At 43.4% G+C, this 24117-nt stretch overlaps 2 protein-coding genes and 1 long non-coding RNA gene across 29 annotated transcripts in view; 1 reads left to right on the top strand and 2 right to left on the bottom strand.

Moving 5' to 3' along the window:
- LOC127004713 (uncharacterized) overlaps window positions 1-23871 on the bottom strand; it is a 30395-nt gene extending 6524 nt beyond the window's left edge. For 11 of the 23 annotated variants that reach the window (XR_007757943.1, XR_007757939.1, XR_007757937.1 and 8 more), the window contains exons 1-2: window positions 23734-23871; window positions 23336-23670 (exon numbers count right to left, since the gene is read on the bottom strand). This is a non-coding gene — a long non-coding RNA (uncharacterized LOC127004713). Of the gene's footprint in view, window positions 1-22920; window positions 23671-23733 lie in introns of those variants that run through there. The other 12 variants (XR_007757944.1, XR_007757966.1, XR_007757965.1 and 9 more) reach the window with 9 other exon arrangements.
- On the bottom strand, window positions 1751-11504 carry LOC127004619 (tau-tubulin kinase 1-like). Of its 5 annotated transcripts, none has more exons than XM_050872662.1 (4): window positions 11170-11504; window positions 2384-2495; window positions 2109-2216; window positions 1751-1981 (listed from the first exon to the last, which is right to left on the bottom strand). In XM_050872662.1, the coding sequence occupies exons 1-4, from the start codon at window positions 11459-11461 to the stop codon at window positions 1936-1938; spliced, it is 558 nt and encodes a 185-aa protein (XP_050728619.1). In that variant the 5' UTR covers window positions 11462-11504; the 3' UTR covers window positions 1751-1935. The 5 variants fall into 5 exon arrangements, with proteins under 5 accessions (XP_050728619.1, XP_050728612.1, XP_050728627.1 ...); XM_050872655.1 differs by having other exon boundaries at window positions 2384-2501; window positions 11173-11504; XM_050872670.1 differs by lacking the exon at window positions 2384-2495 and having other exon boundaries at window positions 11067-11499.
- On the top strand, window positions 14061-15282 carry LOC127004587 (uncharacterized). The gene is made up of 3 exons (XM_050872476.1): window positions 14061-14662; window positions 14828-14935; window positions 15063-15282. Exons 1-3 carry the CDS (start codon window positions 14076-14078, stop codon window positions 15106-15108), a joined length of 741 nt encoding a protein of 246 aa, XP_050728433.1. The 5' UTR covers window positions 14061-14075; the 3' UTR covers window positions 15109-15282.
- Window positions 23872-24117: the final 246 nt, after the last annotated feature.

The following is a 24117-nucleotide window of genomic DNA, read 5'->3' as shown; positions in this document are numbered from 1 at the left end:
ACCAACAGCAAGTGCATTTTGGAAGTCTTTCCGCCTCTGATCGGGCAACTACACACACAGAAATCTGCCTGTTATGGGTTGGAGATGACTGCTCCGAAGTGTGTACCATCGATGCACAAGTCTACACAAGGACAGGAGACTGCAAAATGCCAGATGGCCCACACATGGCAGCTCCTAGAGATGGATTATTCACCACATTACATTCCCATCCATATGTATATCTAACTTCCATTTAAAGCCTTCATTTGTGTTTGCCTCCGCCACATACCTACTCGGGTTGCTTCATTCATCCTTCGTGAACCAATTCTTGCCAATTTTCTTCCTGAATTTGAATTTATCCAACTTATACCCATTGTTGTGTGCTCCTAGATCTGTTTGAACAAAAAATCATCTAAATTACCTTTATCAATCCCTTATTCCATTAAAAACCTAAATTAAATCCCCACTCAGTCTACCTCTTTCCAAGGATTTTTTTTCTTTAATCTTTCACTGCACGGTGGGGTCCGAAATGTAAATCACATATATCAGCTCATCCAACACCAGTTAAAGATATTAGTGTTATAATGTACATTCTTCAAGTCTTATCATTAAATTACTAACGTCGTTATTATACACAAATAGTAGAGCTAGCTACTTATTTCTTGTTAGGTAAGTAATTTTAATCATGGAAAGATCTGTATGATATGTTCTTTTGTTTCTCATATTAGCAAAGTAATTTGCTATATATGTCCTTTATCTTGTATGCAATACTGAGGGAACTGAAAATGAAATTATATTCTATAACCAATAAAATGCAATACCCAAAACACTAAACTGTTTTTTTTTTTTTTTGTATCAATCTTTGCCGGCAAATGTCATTTACACCATCAAAGTTATAATTGTGATTTTTGCATCGTAATGATAGACTCTTTTAACTTGCTCATTTCATGCAAGTATACATGCCAGGCAAGTAATTTCATATAGCTCATTGAGGGATATTCCTGCATCCTTTAACTTCACTAATCTTGGCTTTGTATGACTGAATTGCTGTGATTGACATTTAAAAGTACACATGAACCTCATGATCTTCACATTACATAACCTTCTCCAAATCTACAATAAAAATGTTTTTTTGCAATCCAGTATACACAAATGTGTTCCTTGAACCACTTCCTAAGCGGATCAGCAATATCTCCTATCCGTGTCCAGGGAGGCGTCGAACATTTCGTAAGAGTAGAGTTACGGACAGTGGCGTTCCTGAGGGGGGGGGCGAGGGGGGGCTTGATTGCCCCCCCCCCCGCCCCCCCAAGGGGGCCCCAAAATAACCAATTTAATTGCTGCTATGGCAGGAGGACAAGCTAAATTCAGTGGCTAAAAAATGGTCAAGCCCATTTATATTTGACCCGAAAAGACAAATTTGGGTCTCACTAAAGGGCCCCAATTTTCAATTTTGTAAACAAAATGTAACAAAAATGTTCAATTATTCAGTGTGCACCTAGTTTTAAGAAAAAAAATGTCTGATTTTGCATTTTTACAGTGCCTTTAAATGATTCTCTAATTATTGCTCATTTAAAAAATTTTTTGGGGGGGGGGGGGGGGCTAACAACCCACTAAACAAACCACCAAGCTGCTCATTGTGCTCGCCTCTCACCCCATAAGAGGGGCCCCAAATGAGAATGAGCCCCCCGGGCCCCAAAATGTCTAGGAACGCCCCTGGTTACGGACTATCATACGGTGTCGGTCTATATATGCAGGGGTAATTATATAAAAATTTATCCAAAAATAAATTTATGTTATTGGTAATTACAAGAGGAAGTAGCATAATAAACAGTCCATTCATCTAATGAACAGCATTATGTCTCGTAGGAGTTGATGAGCGTGGCAGCAGAGCGGCCCACTTGGTGTACGACAAGGTGTCACTTCGGCAGTGGTGCCGGCCGGTGTTTGCGACGCCCTCTAGCGGCGGAACCTGTGCGAGAAGCTGATTCCGAACCCGTGGGACCTGCAAAGAGGCAAATTAGAGTCAGATGAGAAGTATGCCTCAGCAAGGTTAGCTATACATGAATGACCTACTAAACACGGTACATCTGCCATCAATGTTGTGTCTGCTAATGCTAGCAAGGACTTACTTGCCGCTGGAGCCCCAGTTCCTGTGGGCGTTGACACCGACGGAGGTCCTGCCGTTGTTGAAGCGACGGTTGTAGCCCGCACTGGCATGGTAGTTCCTGCCGTAGGCTCTGTATGTGTGTGAGACAGGTGTTAGGACGCATTGGCATGGTAGTTCCTGCTGTAGGGTTGGTGTAGGGGAGCCAGGTACTAAAACAAGTGTCAATACTACCACAGCTTAAGCTGCGTTTGGTTAAGGCAATCTTGGCAAGGTACAGACAAAACACAGTTTCCTCACCCTCGATTCATTCCAAAGTCGAATGTGGCCTGTCTCTTCCTGCGGTCGTGCTCCTCCTCCTCCTCCTCTTCCACCGATCCCTTCTGTGGCTCCTCCTCCTCCTCCTCCTCCTCCTGCTGTTGCTGCTCCTCCATGTCCGCCGCCTCCAGGCTCCTCCGCCTCAGCATCTCCACCACCACGTCCGGATCGACGACCACCATCACCTCTGAGGCTTCCCGGAGGAGGTCAGGGTACATCTGGAGTGCCACAGAAGGATTGTTCTCCAGAAACTCCTGCAGCTGCGTCTCCGAGTGGATGTTCTGCAGGAGACCCGTGTCCTGCAGAGGGACAGCCGCGGCCCAGGACACCGCCAGAACCACCACCAGCAGGAAGGGACGGCTGAGGAGTGTTGAGGTGTTCATGTTGACTCCGTCAGTGAGGACAGTGCTGGCGGTGATGCTGGGGCCTCGCCTTATAAACAGCCAAGCGGGGCATCCCGCCCCTGGGAAGCCCTCCGTTGGCACTGAGTGTGACGAGCGGCAAAGATGACCTTGGCACTGAGTGATGCTGCGGCACACGCGCCGGCTCGTCTGCCTCCCCGGGAAAGCCATCGTCACGGCCATTGTCACAAGTAGGAAAAAACAGCGTAAGGTATAAATGGATAACTAAAATACACACTACAATTATACCTTATGTCAGATGATAGAATAAGGTATTTTACAAAATTACAATATCCGAGGTTATTGCTAACTCATTATGGAAACGCGCAGGGAAGCGTCCTAAAGGACACTCCTGTGGTGCCGGAGTGTTTTTTAGGCCGCACGCTCAGGGAAAGAGCTAATAAGGATAACATCTTCATCTAAATCATCCTTATTAATCCCTTTGATCCATTACAAACCTCAATCAAATCCGCAGGCAGTCTACGTCTTTCCAGGGAGGGTAAGGCTTTTTTTCCTTGCACGGTCATGTAAATCACAAATACATGGAGAGGCAGTGGCTGAGTGGACAGCGTGCCGGGGCGGCGTCCAGGAGGACGTATACTGTAGGCTCGCGTCCCGCCCGCCGCGACAAACAAGCAGGCAATTTTTCAGCCATCGCTGCGTGGCCTACCCAAATGCTGTCCTAAAGATCACCTATCAACCCGGACTCTAGATGCTCTCTTTAACCCAGTAGCTGCGAGGATCATGTTTCTTGAAGGCCCTTCCCTCTTAAGTGAGAAAAATGAGAAAAAATCATCCCTCAGCAAACCGTTTCATAATATATATCAACGCATTTGTGATCAGTTTATGCATCATCTATTTTTGGGGGTTTATATCATGGCAAAAATTTGGCCCGTCGGTGCTACATCATAAAGCCACAAATTTGGCCCGTCGCTGCTACCGGGTTAAGAGGATTAAAGATGAGCTCCGGGGGACAGCATGAGCCAAGATGGCGCCGCTATAAATTCTTGCCTGATCCATAACGGGCTGAGGCCGATCACCAGGCCCTACCAAAATAGCCTATCTGCGCCATAGGCCAAAAACGTAAAGAAAAAAGATCGTCCGAATACCAATTATAGATATTTGTGTTATAATGTACATTCTTTAAGTTTTATCATCAAATTACTAACGTCGTTACACAGATACTACGGCTAGCTACTTATTTCCTGTTAGGTATATGTTGTTAATTAATTCTAGCCAGATCTGTATTATCAGGAGTAGGTAGTAAGACACCTACCGAACGGGCGTGAGCTACTCCCGGTGAGGTTATATGGGAAGCGAGGAGGGTGCTGAAACCCTTCAAAGACCCTTCCCATGTCCTCACTAACCGTTTCCCTTTTGTCTCATCAACACCAGAGAGTAGTTCATCATGCTCTCTAAAGACAGTTCCTCTCTCTTTCTACACCACACTACATTCACACAACACACACACACCTTTTCCCAAAATTCAAAATTCAAAATGGCGAAAAATTACAGACCCTCGGAGTCCCCGCCGGGGGGGGGGGCATAAATTTCCCCAGGAAGGACTCCCCTTTTGGCTGGCGACTTGAGAGGTGTCCTGATGACTCCTCGAACCTCCTCCTTATCAATTTCTGCAACATTCGCGGTCTTCGTTCTAATTTCCATTCTGTGGAACACCATCTCTCCTCCTCTAAACCTCACCTTCTCTTCCTCACTGAGACACAGGTTTCTGAGGCTACTGCTAGCAATCTCTACTCTGTTCCCTCCTACTATCTCTATCCTAAATTTCAATCCAAAGCTGGGTGTTGCGTCTACGTGCGCAACGACATCACTTGCTCTCGTGCCCACGACCTTGACTCTTCTGAATTTTCTACCATCTGGCTAAGACTTCATTGTCATTCTATTACTAAATACATCTGTGCTGTTTATCTCTCACCTAACTCTACTAACTATGTAAAATTCTTTGACTATTTGAACTCTAAAGTGGAGCACATCTTGACTCACTCTCCCTTCGCTGAAATCTCCATCTTGGGAGATTTCAATGTTCACCACCAGCTTTGGCTTTCATCCTCTTTCACTGACCAGCCTGGTGAACAAGCCTAAAACTTTGCTCTTCTCAACGACCTAGAGCAGTTGGTTCAGCACCCTACTCGTATTCCCGACCGTCTTGGAGACAGGCCCAACATTCTAGACCTCCTCCTTACCTCTAGTCCTTCTGCTTACTCTGTTAAACTGCTCTCTCCGTTGGGCTCCTCCGATCATAACCTTATTTCTGTATCCTGTCCTATCGCTCCTGTACACCCTCTGGACCCACCAAAGAGGCGATGCTTCTGGCATTTTGCTTCAGCTCGGTGGGACGACCTGAGGATGTACTTTTCCGATTTCCCGTGGAATGATTACTGCTTCCAGGAGAGAGACCCCTCTGTGTGTGCCCAGCGCATCACAGAGGTGATTGTCTCTGGAATGGAGGCATACATTCCAAGTTCTTTCTCTACTCCTCATGCTAAAAAGCCTTGGTTTAATCATGCTTGTTCTCATGCTGCCAATGATAGAGAGGCAGCTCACAAAAGGTTCCAGAGCCTTCGAACACCCGCTAACTTTGACCTTTACATTTCAGCCCGGAATCGTGCCAAATCTATACTCCGACTTACCAAAACTTCTTTTATCAATAGAAAATGTCAACATCTTGCTTCTTCTAATTCTTCCCGTGACTTCTGGCATCTAGCCAAAAATATCTCCTCCAAATTCACTTCTTCCTTTTTCCCTCCTCTCCTTAACCCTGACGGCAGCACTGCCGTCTCATCTGTCTCTAAGGCTGAACTCTTCATTCAAACTCTCTGTAAGAACTCCACCCTGGACGATTCTGGGCATATTCCTCCTACTCATCCCCCCTCTGACTCCCATATGCCTGTTATTAAAATTCTTCCAAATGATGTTTTCTATGCCCTCTCTGGCCTCAACTCTCAGAAGGCTTATGGACCTGAAGGAGTGCCTCCTATTGTCCTTAAAAACTGTGCTTCCGTGCTGACACCCTGCCTGGTCAAACTCTTTCGTCTCTGCCTATCAACATCTACCTTTCCTTCCTGCTGGAAGTATGCCTTTGTACAGCCTGTGCCTAAGAAGGGTGACCGTTCCAATCCCTCAAACTACCGCCCTATAGCTTTACTTTCCTGTCTATCTAAAGCTTTTGAATCAATCCTTAACCGGAAGATTCAAAAGCACCTTTCCACTTCTGACCTTCTATCTGATCGCCAGTATGGGTTCCGCAAGGGGCGTTCTACTGGTGATCTCCTTGCCTTCCTAACTGACTCTTGGTCATCCTCTCTTAGCCGTTTCGGTGAAACCTTTGCTATTGCGCTGGACATATCAAAAGCTTTTGATAGGGTCTGGCACAAATCTTTGCTTTCCAAACTACCCTCCTACGGTTTCTATCCTTCTCTCTGTACCTTTATCTCCAGTTTCCTTTCTGACCGTTCTATTTCTGCTGTGGTGGACGGTCACTGTTCTTCCCCTAAACCTATTAACAGTGGTGTCCCACTGGGTTCTGTCCTATCTCCCACTCTCTTTCTGTTGTTCATTGATGATCTTTCCAAAACGAACTGTCCTATCCATTCTTACGTCGATGACTCCTCTCTGCATTACTCAACTTCTTTTAATAGAAGACCCACTCTACAGGATCTTAACGATTCAAGGCTGGAGGCAACAGAACGCTTAGCCTCAGGCCTTACTATTATTTCCGATTGGGGCAAGAGGAACCTGGTGTCATTCAACGCCTCAAAAACACAGTTTCTCCACCTATCCACTCGACACAATCTTCCAAACAACTATCCCCTATTCTTTGACAACACCCAGCTATCACCTTCTTCAACACTAAACATCCTCGGTCTATCCTTCACTCAAAATCTCAGCTGGAAACTTCATATCTCATCTCTTACTAAATCAGCTTCCTCTAGGCTGGGCGGTCTGTACCGTCTCCGCCAGTTCTTCTCCCCCGCACAGTTGCTATCCATTTACAGGAGCCTTGTCCGCCCTCGTATGGAGTATGCATCTCATGTGTGGGGGGTCCACTCACACAGCTCTCCTTGACAGAGTGGAGTCAAAGGCTCATCGTCTCATCAGCTCTCCTCCTCATACTGATAGTCTTCTACCTCTCAAATTCCGCCGCCATGTTGCCTCTCTTTCTATCTTCTATCGATATTTTCATGCTGACTGCTCTTCTGAACTTGCTAACTGCATGCCTCCCCCCCCCCCCCCGCGGCCCCTCTGCACACGACTTTCTATTCATGCTCATCCCTATACTGTCCAAACCCCTTATGCAAGACTCAACCAGCACCTTCACTCTTTCATCCCTCACGCTGATAAACTCTGGAAAAATCTTCCTTCATCTGTATTTCCTCCTGCCTACGACTTGAACTCTTTCAAGAGGAGCGTATCAGGACGCCTCTCCTCCCGAAATTGACCTCTCTTTTTGGACACTCCTTTGACCTCTATTCAGGAGCAGTGAGTAGCGGGCTTTTTTTTTATATATTTTTCATTACGCCCTTGAACTGTCTCCTTAGCTGTAAAAAAAAAAAAAAATATATATATATATATATATATATATATATATATATATATATATATATATATATATATATATATATATATATATATATATATATATATATATATATATATATATATATATATATATATATATATATATATATATATATATATATATATATATATATATATATATATATATATATATATATATATATATATATATATATATATTAATATATATATACTTATATATATATATATATATATATATATATATATATATATAGATATATATATATATATATATTTATATATATTTATCTTGAATGCAATGCTGACAGGATAGAGAATGCTGCAATATTCTATAATCAATAAAATGCAGTACCTAGGACGCAAAACGATTAGTTTTATATCAGTCTTTGCCAGTAAGTGATAATTTATACCGACTAAGCTGTATTCGTGATTATATATCGTGATTATATATCACACTGAGTGTGACGAGCGGCAAAGATGACCTTGGCACTGAGTGATGCTGCGGCACACGCGCCGGCTCGTCTGCTTCCCCGGGAAAGCCATCGTCACGGCCATTGTCACAAGTAGGAAAAAACAGCGTAAGGTATAAATGGATAACTAAAATACACACTACAATTATACCTTATGTCAGATGATAGAATAAGGTATTTTACAAAATTACAATATCCGAGGTTATTGCTAACTCATTATGGAAACGCGCAGGGAAGCGTCCTAAAGGACACTCCTGTGGTGCCGGAGTGTTTTTTAGGCCGCACGCTCAGGGAAAGAGCTAATAAGGATAACTGAAACACACACTAGAACTATTCATTATGGGAGTTGATAAAATAAAACATTTTTCAAAATGCTACAGAAAAAAATAAGAGTAGACCCTATCAGTGTGCTGACCAGATAGTTAAAATTACAACATTTTGGAGTGCTAGCATGAATTACGGAGTTCTTGACATGAGGATAGAGTTCCTTGTCAGGACACATGTGACTGGGGCACTTCTTATCTTAGATCTGCTTAAAAAATACACATGGCCTCAGGGTCTCGAAATAGAAGAAAATTGATCTAGTCCGGAAAAGGCGAAACAAACCTTCCGATGCCGGGAAATAAACCCGCGACCAGCTGGAAGGAGAACCACCACTCTAGCCATTCAGCCAAAGTGGCACCCACCAGCTAAGTGGGTTTTGGGCGAACTCTCCGAGTTTGGCGCGGCACAACACAGAGAAATCTGCTTGTTATGGGTTGGAGATGACTGCTTCCAAGCGTGCAGCTAGCGTCGATACGCAAGGCTACACGAGGACAGGAGACTGCAATATGACAGGCGACCCACACAGAGACAGCTCCTGATGATAGGTTATTCACCACATCGCATTCCCATCCATATACACATTTAACCTCTATTTAAACCTTTCAATTGTGTTTGCCTCCACTACATACCTATTGTGTTTGTTTCACCCATCCATCACCCTGATCGTGAGCCAGTCCTAGCTTGTTTCCTTCCTGAGCTTTACCCTATCCAACTTATACCCGTTGCTGCGTGCTTCTACATCTATTTTGAACATAAGTTCTTCATCTAAATCATCCTTATTAATCCCTTTGATCCATTACAAACCTCAATCAAATCCGCAGGCAGTCTACGTCTTTCCAGGGAGGGTAGGGCTTTTTTTCCTTGCACGGTCATGTAAATCACAAATACATGGAGAGGCAGTGGCTGAGTGGACAGCGTGCCGGGGCGGCGTCCAAGAGGATGTATACTGTAGGTTCGAGTCCCGCCCGCCGCGACAAACAAGCAGGCAATTTTTCAGCCATCGCTGCGTGGCCTACCCAAATGCAGTCCTATCGATCACTTATCAACCCGGACTCTAAATTCACTCTCATAGAGGATCAAAGGTGAGCTCAGGGGGACAGCATGAGCCAAGATGGCGCCACTATAAACTCTTGCCTGATCCATAATGGGCTGAGGCCGATCACCAGGCCCTACCAAAAAAGCCTATCTGCGCCATAGGCCAAAAACGTTAAAAAAAAAGATTGTCCGAATACCAATTATAGATATTTGTGTTATAATGTACATTCTTTAAGTTTTATCATCAAATTACTAACGTCGTTACACAGATACTACGGCTAGCTACTTATTTCCTGTTAGGTATATGTTGTTAATTAATTCTAGCCGGATCTGTATTATATATTCCTTTGTTTCCAATACTAACCCCGAAATGGGGTTTGGGTTCCCTTTATCTTGAATGCAATGCTGAGAGGATAAAAAATGCTGCAATATTCTATAATCAATAAAATGCAGTACCTAGGAGGCAAAACGATTATTTTTATATCAGTCTTTGCCAGTAAGTGATAATTTATACCGACTAAGCTGTATTCGTGATTATATATCGCATCGTACTGACAGAGATTTTTAACTTGCTCATTTCATGCAAGTATACATGCCCGGCAATTACTTACATGTAATTCGAGTGCGCCTGAGGAATGTTCCTGCATGCTCTAACTTCACCAACCTTGATTTTGTGTGACTGAATCGCTTTGTTTGATTATACAAGTATTCATGACCCATGTTATGTTATGTTATGTTATGATCTACTTTCTCCAAAAAACACAAGATTAATCGGTTACATCAACAATTATAAAAAAATCCAATCTAATATATTCAAAAATGTGTTCCTTTATGTACTTCCTAAGTGGTACAGCATTGTCTCCTGTCAGTGTCGAGGGAGGCGTCGAACACATGATGATAATAGTTACGGATTTTCACACAAAGCCTTTTATTTCAGGGATAGAGATATGAAAATTTATCCAAAAATAAATATATTTTAGGGCAATTACAAGAGGAGGTAGCATCATAAATCAGTCCATTCATCTAATGAACAACATTATGTCTCGTAGGAGTTGATGAGCGTGGCAGCAGAGCGGCCCACTTGGTGTACGACAAGGCGTCATCTCGGCAGCGGTGCCGGCCGGTGTTTGCGACGCCCTCTAGCGGCGGAACCTGTGCGAGAAGCTGATTCCGAACCCGTGGGACCTGCAAAGAGGCAAATTGGAGTCAGATGAGAAGTATGCCTCAGCAAGGTTAGCTATACATGAATGATCTACTAAACACGGTACATCTGCCATCAGTGTTGTGTCTACTAATGCTAGCAAGGACTTACTTGCCGCTGGAGCCCCAGTTCCTGTGGGCGTTGACACCGACGGCGGTCCTGCCGTTGTTGAAGCGACGGTTGTAGCCCGCACTGGCATGGTAGTTCCTGCCGTAGGGTCTGTGTGTGTGAGACAGGTGTTAGGACGCACTGGCATGGTAGTTCCTGCCGTAGGCTCTGTGTGTGTGAGACAGGTGTTAGGACGCACTGGCATGGTAGTTCCTGCCGTAGGCTCTGTGTGTGTGAGACAGGTGTTAGGACGCACTGGCATGGTAGTTCCTGCCGTAGGGTTGGTGTGGGGGAGGCAGGTACTAAAACATAAGAACTTAAGAACATAAGAATGTAAGGAGTCTGCAAGAGGCCGGTTGGCCTATAATACAAGGCAGCTCCTGTAATCCTAACCCCACCTTACCTCACTATCCATGAATTTGTCCAACCTCTTCTTGAATGTATCTATGGTATGGCACCCACAACATGACATGTACTACCACAGTTTGAGCTGCATTTGGTTAAGGCAATCTTGGCAAGGTACAGACAAAACACAGTTTCCTCACCCTCGATTCATTCCAAAGTCGAACGTGGCCTGTCTCTTCCTGCGGTCATGCTCCTCCTCCTCCTCCTCTTCTACCGATCCCTTCTGTGGCTCCTCCTCCTCCTGCTCCTGCTGTTGCTGCTCCTCCATGTCCGCCGCCTCCAGGCTCCTCCGCCTCAGCATCTCCACCACCACGTCCGGATCGACGACCACCATCACCTCTGAGGCTTCCCGGAGGAGGTCAGGGTACATCTGGAGTGCCACAGAAGGATTGTTCTCCAGAAACTCCTGCAGCTGCGTCTCCGAGTGGATGTCCTGCAGGAGACCCGTGTCCTGCAGAGGGACAGCCGCGGCCCAAGACACCGCCAGAACCACCACCAGCAGGAAGGGACGGCTGAGGAGTGTTGAGGTGTTCATGTTGACTCCGTCAGTGAGGACAGTGCTGGCGGTGATGCTGGGGCCTCGCCTTATAAACAGCCAAGCGGGGCATCCCGCCGCTGGGGAAGCCCGCGGCTGGCACTGAGTGCAGTGATCGTCGAGGATGACCTTGACGCTGGGTGATGCCGGCTGATTCAAGGTCTTGTAAGAGTGAGAGTAGCTACGCAAGATATGTCGTCTCAGCGGCAAATATTTTCAGATAGAATGTCGGATGTTTTTTCTGTGTTCTTCTGGGTACAAGTGTGAAATCATTTTATGTTTTTCATTTATAATTAGCGGAGGGGAAACTAGAGATAACTAAGTGACTGTTTTGGCAACTGTTGAAAACTCGAAGGATCGGCATTGGCGGTTATTATGAACGTCACTTAAACACTTCATCATTGTGTATTTGTCAGCCTTTGCCAGGCACTGAATCATATTCAGATTGTTGGTCCGCATTTTTTATCAACTGATCTGTCCTTTCATTCAAAGTTTCCTAGTTTGTCATCAGACGCAATCATATTAGTAGACAATGTCGTTGATCAGTATTTCCTTCCGTCCAGTGGAAATGCTCGGTGTTCCCCGCACAAGGCAGCGGAAATGATCTCCCGTGTGACGTATGGGCCGGAGTTCCTTGGTGGACACTCACACCCTCCCTCAACCTTATCCATGGGGTGTTACCACCTACTAGGCAACTCCACGCAGCGGCAGCATGCCTGTACCCCCTCAGCACTGGTATCGTCTTCCAGGATACGCATACAGCAATGTGCATAGCGTGTAGGCAGCTTGGCAGTGTATAAGCCATGCGTCTGTTTTGTTTGTGATGCCTCGGTGTCCGGGGCTGCGGGAGGTGGTCTGTCTCTCCGACGGTGGGGTCAAGGTAAAGGGAATTATCTTTACCTTGGTTGGGGCCGCTTATTGCCCTCTAGTCGCGCTGGTCACAGAGATGGCGGATGTGGGGAAGACAGTCTTGTCTTGTGCCACAGCCATAGCGAAAAAAATATAGATAACTATACAATTTTCGAGCCAAACTGATCGGTGGTACTTCCAGAATGGTTCAAAAAGGGATTGACGCAAATTACTCTTGTAACATTGTGCACTGACAGGGTATATGGCAAGAAAAATTCATCTCATGATTATCGAGCTTATCCACGGTGGGAGATATTTACCACACCAATGAGGGTGATGATAATGATGATGATGATGATAAGTAGTAATAATAATAATAATAATAATAATAATAATAATAATAATAATAATAATAATAAAAATAATAATAATAATAATAATAATAATAATAATAATAATAATAATAATAATAATAATAATAATAATAATAATAATAATAATAATAATAACAATAATAATAATAATAATAATAATAATAATAATAATAATAATAATAATAATAATAATAATAATAATAATAATAATAATAATAATAATAATAATAATAATAATAATAATAATAATAATAATAATAATAATAATAATAATAATAATAATAATAATAATAATAATAATAATAATAATAATAATAATAATAATAATAATAATAATAATAATAATAATAATAATAATAATAATAATAATAATAATAATAATAATAATAATAATAATAATAATAATAATAATAATAATAATAATAATAATAATAATAATAATAATAATAATAATAATAATAATAATAATAATAATAATAATAATAAAGATATTAATATTAATAGATGGAATAATAGTAATAATAGTAATAATAATAACCTACCTCCCATTCCCTTTACCTTGGCTCCAGCAACGCCCCACGCTGGGACACTGATCTACTGGGGCCCCTTAACACACGTGCCCTTGGCCGGCCGTATGATGGGCGACGCGGGGGATTTGGGGGCCATCGTCAGGTGGGTGATTTGTCAAGATCTTGTTCAGAGAGTTATCAGTCGCTTTGCAGGTAGTCATGTACGTGTGTGAACGGTCTTGGCTGGGCCTCGATATTCACGATGACACGAATGTTCCGAATCGCGGTTAAACATGCAATATGATGCTATTGTCAGCGAAGAAATGTTTGTTTCCATTACTTGATGTTGAAAGATATTAGTTGTGTAATGGTTGTGGGTTACTCAACTAATAAGTCATGACAAACAAGTTAGCGATGATACTTCATTGGCACTACATGAAAATCTTTCCTTCCAGCATTGCTGATCAAATTGTTTTCCCACTTTAATTAAGTCCGCAAGGAGCTTCAGCGACCGGCAAATCGTTTCGCACACTGAAGCCAGCACAGGCTGAGAGCCGTGAGCGGCAGCTTGGGCTTCCCTTCCTCGGTAGACAGAATCCTGTGAGGGGTTAGCACACTAAACCGCTGCTGCATGTCCTCTTGTACTGCAATAGCTACGACTCAGAGGCCAGTACTGCTTGGAGGACATTTAAGAATACATAAGTAAATAATGAAATAGCAATATTAACAATAAAATATAATTCCAAATCACGGTTAAACATGCATTATGATGCTATTGTCAGCGAAGAAATGTGTTTCCATTACTTGAGGTTGAAAGACACTAGTAAAGAGTGTGGCAGCTTTTGTGTCGTCCAATTACGCTGTTTTTTCCTAGTTGTAACGATGGCATTCCCGGGGAGGCAGACGAGCCGGCGCGTGTGCCGCAGCATCACTCAGTGCCAAGGTCATCTTTGCCGCTCGCCACACTCAGTGCCAGCCTCGGGCTTCCCAGGGGCGGGATGCCCCGCTTGGCTGTTTATAAGGCGAGGCCCCAGCATCACCGCCAGTACTGTCCTCACTGACGGAGTCAACATGAACACCTCAACACTCCTCAGCCGTCCCTTCCTGCTGGTGGTGGTTCTGGCGGTGTCCTGGGCCGCGGCTGTCCCTCTGCAGGATACGGGTCTCCTGCAGGACATCCACTCGGAGACGCAGCTGCAGGAGTATCTGGAGAACAATCCTTCTGTGGCACTCCAGATGTACCCTGACCTCCTCCGGGAAGCCTCAGAGGTGATGGTGGTCGTCGATCCGGACGTGGTGGTGGAGATGCTGAGGCGGAGGAGCCTGGAGGCGGTGGACATGCAGGAGCAGCAACAGCAGGAGGAGGAGGAGGAGGAGGAGCCACAGAAGGGATCGGTGGAAGAGGAGGAGGAGGAGGAGCATGACCGCAGGAAGAGACAGGCCACGTTCGGCTTTGGAATGAATCGAGGGTGAGGAAACTGTGTTTTGTCTGTACCTTGCCAAGATTGCCTTAACCAAATGCAGCTTAAGCTGTGGCAGTATTGACACTAGTTTTAGTATGTGCCTCCCACACACCAACCCTACTGCAGGAACTACCATGCCAGTGCGTCCTAACACCTGTCTCACACACACAGACCCTACGGCAGGAACTACCATGCCAGTGCGGGCTACAACCGTCGCTTCAACAACGGCAGGACCGCCGTCGGTGTCAACGCCCACAGGAACTGGGGCTCCAGCGGCAAGTAAGTCCTTGCTAGCATTAGTAGACACAACACTGATGGCAGATGTACCGTGTTTAGTAGATCATTCATGTTTACCTAACCTTGCTGAGGCATGCCTCTCATCTGACTCCTACTTGCCTCTTTGCAGGTCCCACGGGGTCGGAATCAGCTTCTCGCACAGGTTCCGCCGCTAGAGGGCGTCGCAAACACCGGCCGGCACCGCTGCCGAGATGACGCCTTGTCGTACACCAAGTGGGCCGCTCTGTTGTCACGCTCATCAACTCCTACATTGTCGGGAGATGAATGAAATACTTAATGCACATGTTCCTCTTGTAATTTTCGAAATAAATATTTATTTTTTGGATTTATTTGTAATAGTTTCACAACCCTGAGAAATAATTTTAAAAAAATGAGACTATGATTTCTGATGGAAATCCATAATGTTCACTTAAGAAGCTTGAAAAATGACATGACTCTTGGATGTTTTATTATTTTGTCTGGGGTTTTTTGTTTTTTTTTCATCAATGGTCAACCTGCCAAAACGCGGAAGCCAAGGAGTAATCATCTTGCTGTGGTGCCGCTGCCGCGGTTCACACAGGCGCGGCGAGAGGCGGCACCGCGACCCCTGCCGCTGCTGAGTCACTTTAAACTCTGGACATCACCCGGACACTCCAAGAACGGAGAGTTGTACACCACCAGTATCGCCACCAGCAGAAGGGGTCCGTTGAGGAGAGTGGATGTTCATGTTGGCTCTGTCATTGTGAAGTAGCGGGAGAGCAAAAGATAGTGGGCGGTCCTCCTTGCCCTTCAAATACATAACTGTGGGTAATTATAATTGATCACAGAGTTGGTGATGGTGGTGGTGGTGGTGGTGGTGGTGATGGTGTTACGTGATAGTGGTGGTGGTGGTGGTGGTGATGGTGGGACGTGATAGTGGTGGTGGTGGTGGTGGTGATGGTGGTACGTGATAGTGGTGGTGGTGGTGGTGATGGTGGTACGTGATAGTGGTGGTGGTGGTGGTGGTGGTACGTGATAGTGGTGGTGGTGGTGGTGATGGTGGTACGTGATAGTGGTGGTGGTGGTGGTGGTGGTACGTGATAGTGGTGGTGGTGGTGGTGGTGGTGATTGTGGTTTTCCATTTTCATATACAGAGAGAGAGAGAGAGAGAGAGAGAGATAGAGAGAGAGAGAGAGAGAGAGCGCACACCACCACCACCACCACCATCATCACCACCACCACCACCACCATCACCACCTAACACTTACCTCCACTTTGAAGTTGCCGGCTGGAGCACAGAGTTGGCTGGACTGGGCTCCCATAGATGGCGGCCTAGGTACTTCCGGTTGCCGCACCCGAGTGTCTGGCTCGCGCGCTCTAGGTATATAACTCTGTGATAATGATACATGTTTGATTTCTCGGAATTAGTTAATTAACAGTGGTCATTGTATATGTACTTTTTACAAGGTCTTCTATTGTAATATATCGGAAGATTATAGCTGGTTACCCATTTCTTATGAATTAGTGTCACATACATTGAATTTGACTTTGAGTGATGGCTTGTGCATCAATAAAGTTATATAGATAAATATATCTTGATGCATAGTAGGTGAGACCAGGTCTACGTAGTTATTATAATTTTAGCATTTTTGCTGCCCTGTGAAAAATTACACACGAAAATTAAAAAAAGAGAATTGTACTGCTGAAAGTTCATGTCTGTTATTGTAGACATTAAACCGAAACATTGTATCTTTTTCCATTCCTGAGAATTCGCAAAATATATAATGTTAACTCATTGTATGCAACTTGCCCCATACGCTGAGCATGTTGCTACAGACCCTGGGGTAAGTTGTCACAAATATAAAATGAAAAAAGCTTTATTAGAAACACCAGTCAACAATTCAATTTAGATAATACAGAAAATCATTAAGCAAACATAATTTCCGATCAAGTGACAACGGGGAAACTTACTATAAACAGAACAAAACTGGCTCAAGATTAATAATGATCTATAATAGGTGCTAATCCTTCCTCTATCAAGTTGGGCCAGGTATTGTCACTCTTTTTTTATTCAACATTAGAAACACAGAGTGGCATACATAACAATCATTCCCATTTGTGTATTCCTCATGGGACCATTCTTTGCATTCTACACCTTGTAACAATTAGCCCCGACCCGACCTTTTTACTTTCCGACGCAATTCACGTCATGCAAACAATATCTCGAACAACAAAGTGTATAGGTACGTAAATCAAGCATGAAGACAGCCATTCCAAATAATCAAGCTTTATTGTGTTATGCTTTCTGCAAGGTGTATGAGGATTTTCTTAATGGCAAGAATAGGTAGCCTACTAAAGAGGTCCAAAATCGGTTTTCTTGCCGCAGTTTGCAGAGGCTTGTCCGAGGTGGCCTGCAACTTACTGCGGCGCTCAATGTAGCCAATGGTGGCGCACGCGCGCACCGAGAAGCTCGGACCTATCCGTTGTTAAACAGTGAAAAAAAAAAAGTGTATCAACCTACCCCTGTATTCAACTAGCCCCGGTCTCCCCTACATAACTGTGGGTAATTATGATACATGTTTGATTTCTTGGAATTAGTTAATTAACAGTGGTCATTGTATATGTACTTTTTACAAGGTCTTCTGTTATCATTAACAGATTAATATTAATATAACAAATTACGGTAGTGTATACACAATGTCGTGATTTTTTTTTTTTTTTCTGATACTACAGCATATCAATTTTATGTACCTTTGTTTAACGCAGTCTTGCTTCTGGTTAAGTGTCTAAAAGTGTGAGGCTGCTGGGAAACTACGCGATTCTGTGTTACACATGGTTAGTTATTTTTGTATTGTTTATTTTTGTATTGTGGGATGTTAAGTTTTCATTTCTTTGCCAGATTGTTGTGTAGTCGTATATTCATAGGTAGCCTAATATTTTGGTAGTTCTGTGAATTCGATGTATTTAGAGTGTAAAGGTATCTCTGGTTTGTGGTGAATCTTGGACTCTTTTGGACTTTTCGGAGAGTGAGTCGTGGAGCTGAGCGGACGTGTGTTGTCTTGCGCCATGCGGAGAGTGCTGCCGGCAGGGCCAGGGGCGTGAGGGATTTGTGTTACGTTTGTGAGGATTTCACAGGCAGGAAGTAGATGAGATGCTGTTTGTGTCCTAAATGGCGTTATGTGAAATGTGCTCATTTGTCTGGAATTGAGCAGGAGAATATACCTAAAATTAATTGGGTTTGCAACCCATGCCTTCATAAAGCATCTCTGGCTACCAAAATTGTGGAGAAATTGGATGAATTCAAGCAAGAATTATCTAAGGAAATATCAGGGGTAAAGGAAGAAGTTGAGTCTCAGGCAGTGAGTGTGAGAGAAGAGCTTGGGGAGGTTGCTGAGGTGTTGCAGAGCGCCGATTATGCAGAGTCAGCGGGTGCAAGCTGGGCTGAGGTTACCAAACGCAGGAGGAAAGTTAAGAAAAATCTACTTGTTGTCAATGCCTCTGAGCAAGATAAAAAGGCTACTGAGTCAAAAAGTGAAGTTTCCCAGGCATTACAAGGCATTCAGATTACTGATTCAACATTCACTAATGGAGGTAATACTGTAATGAACTTTGATGATGAGAGCATGAGGAATGAGGCAGCCCAAAAATTGAAGTCTGTTGAGCAAATTATTACCAAGAGTGTTGGAAAGATGTGCATAAAGAGGAGACCAAGGAAAAAGTAAAGGAGACCATCTTAGACCGCAATGAGTTCTTACACACAATTGAGTGCGTTGAGAATAAGATTGAGCTGTTTTTAGTAAGCCTGCAGCTGGCGGTACAATGCATTACATTTTGAGTTGTGACCCAGCTGTGAGAGAGCTGATTCACAAGTATCACGACAAGTTAAAATTAGAATGGGGAATATAGCTACACAGTGAGAGACAGATACCATGCAATTATATGTTATCATCGTCAGAGATATGGCCATGTTGAGGCCAACTGCACTGCTAAGAGAAATGGGGAAGCCCCAAAATGTTTCAAATGCTCTGGCGATCATAAATCGAAGAAGTGCTCCATGGCTGAGAAGAAATACATAAATTGTGTGAGGTACAAGATGTCTGAAATCAACCACTCAGCGAATGACCAGTGTTGTGTAGTTCTCCAGACTGAAATTGAGAGAATTTGTAGCATAACTGATCATGGCTATTAATTAGTGTTTGTACTCAAAGATAAATTGTGTGTGATGAATGTTCAGTGTGTTGGAAATAATCGTTGGATATAACTAAATAACGATAATATCAGACATGAAAACGGAACAAATGGATCTGTGTGATACTATTCGTGAAAGCAATTAAGACACTCACTCACTCACTACGATGTTTGTGAATAAGTGCATCAGTGATTATTGTTGAGGCTAACATTGCAATTTTTGACGGCCCTCGAGTGCGCAGCATCAGCGGCGGATCAGGGCCTGAAACCTCATCAACGGTAAACGGTAAATTACGATGCGTGTCACTGAGAGCGCGTGTGTAGGTACTGGTGGATAGTCTCATTTGAGTAAGATGAGTGTTGTTGTTTTTTTAACCAGGTGTGTCTTTGTCTAAGTGGCATGTTGTACAACCTGTGTTTTTGACAGGGTCTGCAGTGCGAGTAGTTTTCTTTTTGTTACATGGCTTGTGTATCCTGCCTTTGATATGTTTTGGCCTAAGACCTTGTGAATTATGTTCGTCAGTGTTTGAAATTATTTGTTCAATATTTCTTGCACCAGTGAATTTTCAAGGGTTGATTTTAATTTTCCTCCATTTTCTCGAAGGTGTTTACTTGAGCTATGGCTGATTTCGTTGCTCTCCGGGCCATCTCCTTGCATCTGCCCGGGTGGCCAATGATTTGCGTATTTTCATTTGCGCAGGAAATGTTAGTGCCTCGTACTGTAGTGTGGATGTCATAGGTGTATATCATGAGTATGGTTGGTGAGGGCAAACTGCCTTGAGGCCAGGGTTGGATCAAATACTGATTTTTTATAAGTCAAATACAAATACAAATACTTTTGTTCGGGATTCCAAAAATACAAATACAAATACAAATACTTTTGTTCGGGATTCCAGAAATACAAATACAAATACAAATACTTCTATTCCTGAATCTAAAAATACAAATACAAATACAAATACTTCTATTCCTGAATCTAAAAATACAAATAAAAATACAAATACTCCTATTCCAGATTTCAAAGATACAAATAAAAATACTCCTGAAATTATATAAAAAATATAAAGATACTTTTTTCACAAGTTTACACTTCACATCATAATTGCATTTTATCATCATTAATGCCCGGAAGGTTTCCGGGCCGAGTTTTGCCGGTTTTGCTCCCTCAGGAGTGTAAAAATTGCCGGCTTTACTAAACACCCTCTCAGATGGTGCTGGTAACTAACAGGTTCTTGCCTACCACAAGCTCAAAGGGTCAATTTTTTTTTTTTTTTTTTTTTTTTTACAGCAAAGGAGACAGCACAAGGGCACACAAAAAGGAAACAACAATAAAAAAAAGCCCGCTACTCGCTTCTCCTGTAAAGAATCCGAAGAGGTGGCCGAAAGAGCAGTCAACTACGTGAGAAGATAGCGTAAGAAGAATAGCGTATGCACCCGCCTTTAACTTTACCTTCAGTTTTCTTCCTTTGGTGTCATGGCTAAGTGCAATGGTTAACACACATATACTCTCTCTCTCTCTCTCTCTCTCTCTCTCTCTCTCTCTCTCTCTCTCTCTCTCTCTCTCTCTCTCTCTCTCTCTCTCTCTCTCCGCCAAGGTCTTGCAGCGCTTGGAGACCCGAGTCAAGTGATCACTGAAACTGGTCGTCAGTTATTCTCTGTTTTGGTTTTTTTTCTTCTTCAACGTCTTCTGCGTAGTCATCGAAATGGCCACCTCTGTGTTAAGGCTGAACTTGACTGAAAAAAAAATGTTCAGGTTTTTTTCAAGGACACACACACACACACACACACACTTATTCAGGACTGAAACGCGTATTCCCACTCTTTCCTCACCCCTGCTATTCTCTCTCTCTCTCTCTCTCTCTCTCTCTCTCTCTCTCTCTCTCTCTCTCTCTCTCTCTCTCTGTAAATTACGTAACAATAGAGAGCGGAGAATGAGTTTTAAACGCTCGAGGAAGTTTAAGAAATGTGCCGTGAGGTTGTGACGGAAACTGAAGTGCTAAAAGGTGCCGCCTCGCTAGCTACTGCGTCCTACTTGCTACTGTTATCATCATTATTGAGCACCGTGAATGGGGTATACCCGGAAGAGTACAAATATCAGTAGTTATACAAAGTCTCTCACTCTGCCACATTCAAGACACAGATAATCAAAAGGACAAAGGTTGGGGAGCAGCGACGTAGGGATCTTTTTTTTCTCTATCCTCTTTTTTTGGCCCTTGAGCTTTCTGTCTTCTGTGTTGAAAAAAAGAAAGAAAGAAAAGAAAACTGCCAAGTCTTTACCTCATCAATTTCCATTTTTTTTCAGCAAACTCTTTATCATTGTTAGCTACCATTTATTATTTTAATTTTTTTTACTTGACGCTTTTCTTCGTTTTATTTTTTGGCTGCAGAGGGGGAGGGGGGAGAACCATTACAATCTAAATTCTTCCTATTACTCTGTCCGACCTCCCCTCTCCCTCCCTCCCTCTTCTTGCCTCCCTGCCCCCGTCGTCCCCTTCCAGCTCAAGGTCGGACCGGAACTAAGGACTACACAATGAAAAAAAATTGTGGCAGGAAAACGTGTGGGTAGAACTGACCATGACTGATGACGGACTAGATAAGTAAACAAATAAATAAGATGAACAAATAAGATAAACAAATAAAAGATATAGAGATAGAACTTATTTTTATTTATGCGGATTTTTTTTTTTATTTATCTACTTTTGCCCTTGAGCTGCTTCCTTAACTGAAGAAAAAAAAATGGATAGATAAACATGATGATAGATAGCCATGCCGATAAATAGATAAAGAGTCAGACAAATACATGTTCGATCGTTAGATGATTTGATAGTTAGTTAATAGGTAGTCCAATAGTACCCTTGTATAGTACCCTTAGTTAGATAGGTAGTTTAATAGTTAGACAGTTTGAATTAGTTAGTTCGTTAATTTTACTGTATTCTGTATTTGTTTATTTATTTATTTATTTGGATTATTTTTTTGTTTTTGTTTTATTTTATTTTGGTGTTTTTCTTTTTGTTTCTTTTTCTTTTCTTTATCTTTTTCTTTGTTTTCTTGCTGTTGTTTTTCTTTTTTGATGTTCTTTTATTTCATAGCATCCTCTTGTTGATGTTCATTGGTCTGGGTGAGCCGCTTTCCTCCCAGAAGAGACCCACCCATAATTTTGGTGATGTTAGTTAGGGGCCGAAAGGTGGATGATGTTTCTTATATTTTTCTTCTCTTGATGTTTTTCTTCTTGTTCTTCTTTTCCGATGTTTTTTTCTGTTCCTTTTCTTCTTATTTCTTTTCTTCGTGTTTTTTAATGTTCTTTTATTTCATATCATCCTCTTGTTGATGTTCTTCGTTGGTCTGGGTGAGCCGCTTTCCTCCCAGAAGAGACCCACCCATAATTTTGGTGATGTTAGTTTGGGGCCGAATGGTGGATGATGTTTCTTTGTATGTTACTTTTCTTGATGTTCTGTTATTGCTGTTACTTTTCTTTTGCGATGTTTTTTTGCTCTTTTTTCCCCTATTTTTTGGTGTTCTTTTCTATATCATCCCTCTTTGATGTTCTTTGGTCTGGATGAGCCTCTTTCTCCCCAGAAAAGACCCACCCATAATTTTGGTGATGTTAGTTTGGGGCCGAATGGTGGATGATGTTTCTTTGTATGTTACTTTTCTTGACGTTGTTCTGTTATTGTTGTTACTTTTCTTTTGCGATGTTTTTTTCTCTTTTTCCCATTTTTTTGGTGTTCCTTTCTATATCATCCCTTTTTGATGTTCTTTGGTCTGGATGAGCCTCTTTCTCCCCAGAAAAGACTCACCCATAATTTTGGAGATGTTAGGGCCTGAAGGTGGATGATCTGTGTTTTTTATTTTATTTTCTTGATGTTTTGTTACTATATTTTCCTTTTTCTGGTGTTCCTTTTTATTTTATTTTTCTTTGGTGTTCCCATCACGTGGATTGTCTACGACATCTAACGAGCACCACAAGCCCCGGTTTATTGTTCGGAGTTTGCTCTCCTAGGCAGACTGCCTACCACGGCTGACGAGCTCCACCTGCCCGGGTTTATTGTTCGGAGTTTGCTCTCCTAGGCAGATCGCCTACCAAGGCTGACGAGCTCCACCTGCCCGGGTTTATTGTTCGGAGTTTGCTCTCCTAGGCAGATTGCCCACCACGGCTGACGAGCTCCACCTGCCCGGGTTTTATGTATGGAGTTTTCTCTCCTTGGTGTATTACCTATGACGGCTCACGAGCCCAACCTGCCCGGGTTTTATGATCGGAGTTTGCTCTCCTAGGTGTATTACCTATGACGGCTCACGAGCCCAACCTGCCCGGGTTTATTGTTCGGAGTTTGCTCTCCTAGGTGTATTACCTATGACGGCTCACGAGCCCAACCTGCCCGGGTTTATTGTTCGGAGTTTGCTCTCCTAGGTGTATTACCTATGACGGCTCACGAGCCCAACCTGCCCGGGTTTATTGTTCGGAGTTTGCTCTCCTAGGTGAATTGCCTACCAGGGCTAACGAACCCCACCTGCCCGGGTTTGTAATCGGAGTTTGCTCTCCTAGGTGAACTGCTTTCGCTAACGACCTCCACCTGCCCGGGTTTGTGATCGGAGTTTGCTCTCCTAGATGAATTGCTTTCGCTAACGACCTCCACCTGCCCGGGTTTGTAATCGGAGTTTGCTCTCCTAGGTGAACTGCTCACGCTAACGACCTCCACCTGCCCGGTTTTGTAATCGGAGTTTGCTCTCCTAGATGAACTGCTTTCGCTAACGACCTCCACCTGCCCGGGTTTATTGTTCGGAGTTTGCTCTCCTAGGTGTATTACCTATGACGGCTCACGAGCCCAACCTGCCCGGGTTTATTGTTCGGAGTTTGCTCTCCTAGGTGAATTGCCTACCACGGCTAACGAACCTCACCTGCCCGGGTTTGTTGTTCGGAGTTTGCTCTCCTAGGCAGATTGCCTACCACGGCTAACGAGCCCCACCTGCCCGGCGTTGTAACCGAAAGATCTCCGGCACCTCTGTCGGGGTCCCGATGG

This window comes from Eriocheir sinensis, chromosome 3 (assembly GCF_024679095.1).
Source record: "Eriocheir sinensis breed Jianghai 21 chromosome 3, ASM2467909v1, whole genome shotgun sequence".
Lineage (NCBI taxonomy): Eukaryota > Metazoa > Arthropoda > Malacostraca > Decapoda > Varunidae > Eriocheir > Eriocheir sinensis.
Note: the sequence above shows the minus strand (reverse complement) of the source record. Positions and strands in the feature narration are given on the sequence as shown.

What these genes read in the sequence shown, in the direction of transcription:
- LOC127004619 (XM_050872645.1), bottom strand. Translation starts at nt 2,985, where the DNA reads ATGGCCGTGACGATGGCTTTCCCGGGGAGGCAGACGAGCCGGCGCGTG. An exon ending in GACTTTGGAATGAATCGAGG is followed by an intron (nt 2,217 to 2,383) that starts GTGAGGAAACTG and finishes ACACACATACAG; the next exon opens with AGCCTACGGCAGGAACTACC. An exon ending in AACTGGGGCTCCAGCGGCAA is followed by an intron (nt 1,982 to 2,108) that starts GTAAGTCCTTGC and finishes GCCTCTTTGCAG; the next exon opens with GTCCCACGGGTTCGGAATCA.
- LOC127004587 (XM_050872476.1), top strand. Translation starts at nt 14,076, where the DNA reads ATGGCATTCCCGGGGAGGCAGACGAGCCGGCGCGTGTGCCGCAGCATC. An exon ending in GGCTTTGGAATGAATCGAGG is followed by an intron (nt 14,663 to 14,827) that starts GTGAGGAAACTG and finishes TCACACACACAG; the next exon opens with ACCCTACGGCAGGAACTACC. An exon ending in AACTGGGGCTCCAGCGGCAA is followed by an intron (nt 14,936 to 15,062) that starts GTAAGTCCTTGC and finishes GCCTCTTTGCAG; the next exon opens with GTCCCACGGGGTCGGAATCA.